The sequence below is a fragment of the Corapipo altera genome, unplaced genomic scaffold (genome assembly GCF_003945725.1).
Source record: "Corapipo altera isolate COAL_440 unplaced genomic scaffold, ASM394572v1 59196, whole genome shotgun sequence".
NCBI classification, from domain to species: domain Eukaryota; kingdom Metazoa; phylum Chordata; class Aves; order Passeriformes; family Pipridae; genus Corapipo; species Corapipo altera.
Genome location: NW_020887537.1, coordinates 1 through 3,948, shown reverse-complemented (window position 1 = coordinate 3,948; position 3,948 = coordinate 1). Strand labels below are relative to the sequence as shown.

The 3,948-nt window shown below is 60.9% G+C and overlaps 1 protein-coding gene across 1 annotated transcript; it reads left to right on the top strand.

The window, feature by feature from the left end:
• Positions 1-1,054: 1,054 nt before the first annotated feature.
• Positions 1,055-3,736, top strand: LOC113941662 (involucrin-like; the record flags this gene model as incomplete). The annotated part of the gene is made up of 3 exons (XM_027632801.1): positions 1,055-1,269; positions 2,975-3,450; positions 3,631-3,736. Coding segments are annotated over 3 exons (782 nt in total), but the record flags the coding sequence as incomplete, so codon positions are not given.
• Between the last annotated feature and the right edge of the window lie 212 nt (positions 3,737-3,948).

The window sequence follows — 3,948 nt, the reverse complement described above, 5'->3', positions numbered from 1 at the left end:
CTCCCGACATCCCGGAGCCCTTCCCACTCCCCTTATCCCTGAGGATCCCTTCCCACCTTCCCATCCCGACATCCCATTCCCTTCCCACTCCCCTTATCCTTGAGGATCCCTTCCCACTTTCCCACCCCAGGACTTTCCCAACTTTCTGGGGCCCTTCCCACTCCCTTTATCCCTGAGGATCCCTTCCCACCTTCCCATCCCAGGACCCTCCTGACATCCCATTCCCTTCCCACACCCCCTGAGGATCCCTTCCCACCTTCCCATCCCAACATCCCATTCCCTTCCCACTTCCCTTATCCCTGAGGATCCCTTCCCACCCAGGACCTTTCCTGCTCCCCTTATCCCTGAGAATCCCCTCCCACCTTCCCATCCCAACATCCCATTCCCTTCCCACTCCTCCTGAGGATCTCTTCCCACTTTCCCATCCCAGGACCCCCCTGATATTCCAGAGCCCTTCCTTTATCCCTGAGGATCCTTTCCCATCCCAGGACCCTCCCGACATCCCGGAGCCCTTCCCACTCCCCTTATCCCTGAGGATCCCTTCCCACCTTCCCATCCCAGGACACTCCTGACATCCCTGAGGATCCCTTCCCACCTTCCCATCCCAACATCCCATTCCCTTCCCACTCCCCTTATCCCTCAGGATCCCTTCCCCCCTTCCCATCCCAGGACACTCCTGACATCCCTGAGGATCCCTTCCCACTCCACTTATCCCTGAGGATCTTTTCCTACCTTCCCATCCCATTCCCTTCCCACTCCCCTTATCCCTGAGAATCCCTTCCCACCTTCCCATCCCAACATTCCAGGCCCTTTCCCACTCCTCCTGAGGATCCCTTCTCACCTTCCCATCCCAGGACACTCCTGACATCCCTGAGGATCCCTTCCCACTCCCTTTATCCCTGAGGATCCCTTCCCACCTTCCCATCCCGACATCCCATTCCCTTCCCACTCCCCCCAAAGTTCCCTTCCCCCCTTCCCATCCCGGTCCCTTCCCAGCCCCCCCAAGGCCGGCTGGGAACCCTCCATCCCAAATCCCCGTTTTTCCATCCCCGAGTTGCCCCGGTGGGAATTTCCCCCCCCATTCCCGCTCCCCCCGTGCCTCACTTTTCCCGGGATTCCTCCTCCACAGGCCGGGGCGGGGAGACGGTTCGCGGGATCCGCCGGATCTCCGGGGCCAGGGTGGAATGTGGGCGCGATCCCGAATCCAGCCTGGCCCCCATCCGGGTCATCCAGATCTCGGGAACGCGCCGGGAGGTCGAGGCTGCCAAGGTGAGCGGGAAGGGCGGGATGGGAGAGCCTGGATCCCTCTGGATCCCGCTGGATCCCACTGAATCGGGTATCCATGCCCTGGTGGGATGGGGGAGCCTGGATCCCGCTGGATCCTGATGGATCCCACTAGGTCCTGATGGATCCGATATCCATGCCCTGGTGGGAGGGGGGTGCCTGGATCCCAATGGATCCTACTGGATACCACTGGATCCCTCCAGATCCCTCTGGATCCGATATCCATGTCCTGGTGGGATGGGGGTGCCTGGATCCCTCTGGATCCCGCTGGATCCCTCTGGATCCAATATCCATGTCCTGGTGGGATGGGGGTGCCTGGATCCCGCTGGATCCCTCTGGATCCCACTGGATTGGGTATCCATGCCCTGGTGGGATGGGGAAGCCTGGATCCCTCTGGATCCTACTGGATACCACTGGATCCCTCCAGATCCCTCTGGATCGGGTATCCATGTCCTGGTGGGAGGGGGGTGCCTGGATCCCAATGGATCCTGCTGGATCCCTCCGGATCCCACTGAATCGGGTATCCATACCCTGGTGGGATGGGGGTGCCTGGATCCCAATGGATCCTGCTGGATCCCTCCGGATCCCACTGGATTGGGTATCCATGCCCTGGTGGGAGGGGGAAGCCTGGATCCCTCTGGATCCTACTGGATACCACTGGATCCCTCTAGATCCCTCTGGATCAGGTATCCATGCCCTGGTGGGATGGGGAAGCCTGGATCCCAATGAATCCCACTGGATCCCTCTGGATCCCTCTGGATTGGGTATCCATGCCCTGGTGGGATGGGGGAACCTGGATCCCTCTGGATCCTGCTGGATTGGGTATCCATGTCCTGGTGGGATGAGGGAGCCTGGATCCCAATGAATCCCACTGGATCCCTCTGAATCCCTCTGGATCCTACTGGATCCAGTATCCATGCCCTGGTGGGATGGAGGTGCCTGGATCCCATTGGATCCCTCTGGATCCAGTATCCATGCTCTGGTGGGATGGGTGAGCCTGGATCCCACTGGATCCCCTTGGATCCCCCCGGATCCCTCTGAATTCCTCTGGATTGGGAATCCATGTCCTGGTGGGATGGAGGTGCCTGGATCCCTCTGGATCCCCCTGGATCCTGATGGATCTGATTTCCATGCCCTGGTGGGATGGGGGAGCCTGGATCCCAATTAATCCCACTGGGTCCCGATGGATCCCACTGGATACCACTGGATCTGATATCCATGCCCTGGTGGGAAGGGCGAGTCTGGATCCCCCTGGATCCCCCTGGATCCCTCTGGATTGGGTATCCATCCCCTGGTGGGATGGGGGTGCCTGGATCCCTCTGGATCCTGCTGGATCCCTCTGGATCCCACTGAATCGGGTATCCATGTCCTGGTGGGATGGGGGTGCCTGGATCCCTCTGGATCTGCCTGGATCCCTCTGGATCCCTCTGGATCTGGTATCCATACCCTGGTGGGATGGGGGTGCCTGGATCCCTCTGGATCCCTCTGGATCCCTCTGGATTGGGTATCCATACCCTGGTGGGATGGGGGTGCCTGGATCCCACTGGATCCCCCTGGATCCCTCTGGATCCAATATCCATACCCTGGTGGGATGGGGGTGCCTGGATCCCTCTGGATCCCCCTGGATCCCCCTGGATCCCTCTGGATCCCTCTGGATCTGCCATCCCCGCCCCGGTGTCCCCGTTCCCAGAGGCTGATCCTGGAGAAGCTGTCGGAGGACGCGGCGTTCCGCAGGGATCTGGCCCTGGCGGCCGCTTCCCGCTGCCCTCGGAAGCAGCCCCTGGGCAGCCGCCGGGACCCGGAGCCGCTTCCCGCCGGGACGTCGGAGCGCTGGGATACGGAGTGGTGGGAAGGAGCCATCCCGGGGCAGCGGGAGGGGAGCGAGGAGACGGAGGAGACGGAGTTTGGGAATGAGGAGACGGAACTCGGGAATGAGGAGACGGAGCTCGGGAAGGAGACGGAGCTTGGGAAGGAGGAGACGGAGCTTGGGAAGGAGGAGACGGAGCTTGGGAAGGAGGAGACGGAGCTCGGGAATGAGGAGACGGAGCTCGGGAAGGAGCTGGAGGAGCTGGAAAACGGGAATGAGGAAGTGGAGCTTGGGATGGAGCTGAAGGAGCTGGAAAATGGGAACGAGGAGCCGGAGAACGGGAATGAGGAGCCGGAGGAGCCGCCGGTGGAAAAGTTTGAGGGTGAGGGTTTGTGTCGCCCCTTGGGATGGGGTTGGAAAACTCTGAGGGGGGAGAGGAGGGAATGAGGAGTCAGAGGGTGGGAATGAGGAGCCAAGGGGTGGGAATGAGGAGCTGGAGGAGCCAGGGCTGGGAATAAGGATCTGGAGGAGCCAGAGGTTGGGAATGAGGAGCCAGAGGCTGGGAATGAGAAGCCAGAGGGTGGGAATGAGGAGCCGGGGCTGGGAATGAGGAACCAGGGCTGGGAATGAGGAGTCAGAGGTTGGGAATGAGGAGCCAAAGCTTGGGAATGGGGATCTGGAGGAGCCAGAGTGTGGGAATGAAGAGTTGTAGGAGCCAGAGGGTGGGAATGAGGATCTGGAGGAGCCAGGGCTGGGAATGAGGATCCAGGCTGGGAATGAGGAGCAAGAGATTGGGAATGAGGAGCCAGGGCTGGGAATGAGGAGTCAGGGTTGGGAATGAAGAGCCAGGGGCTGGG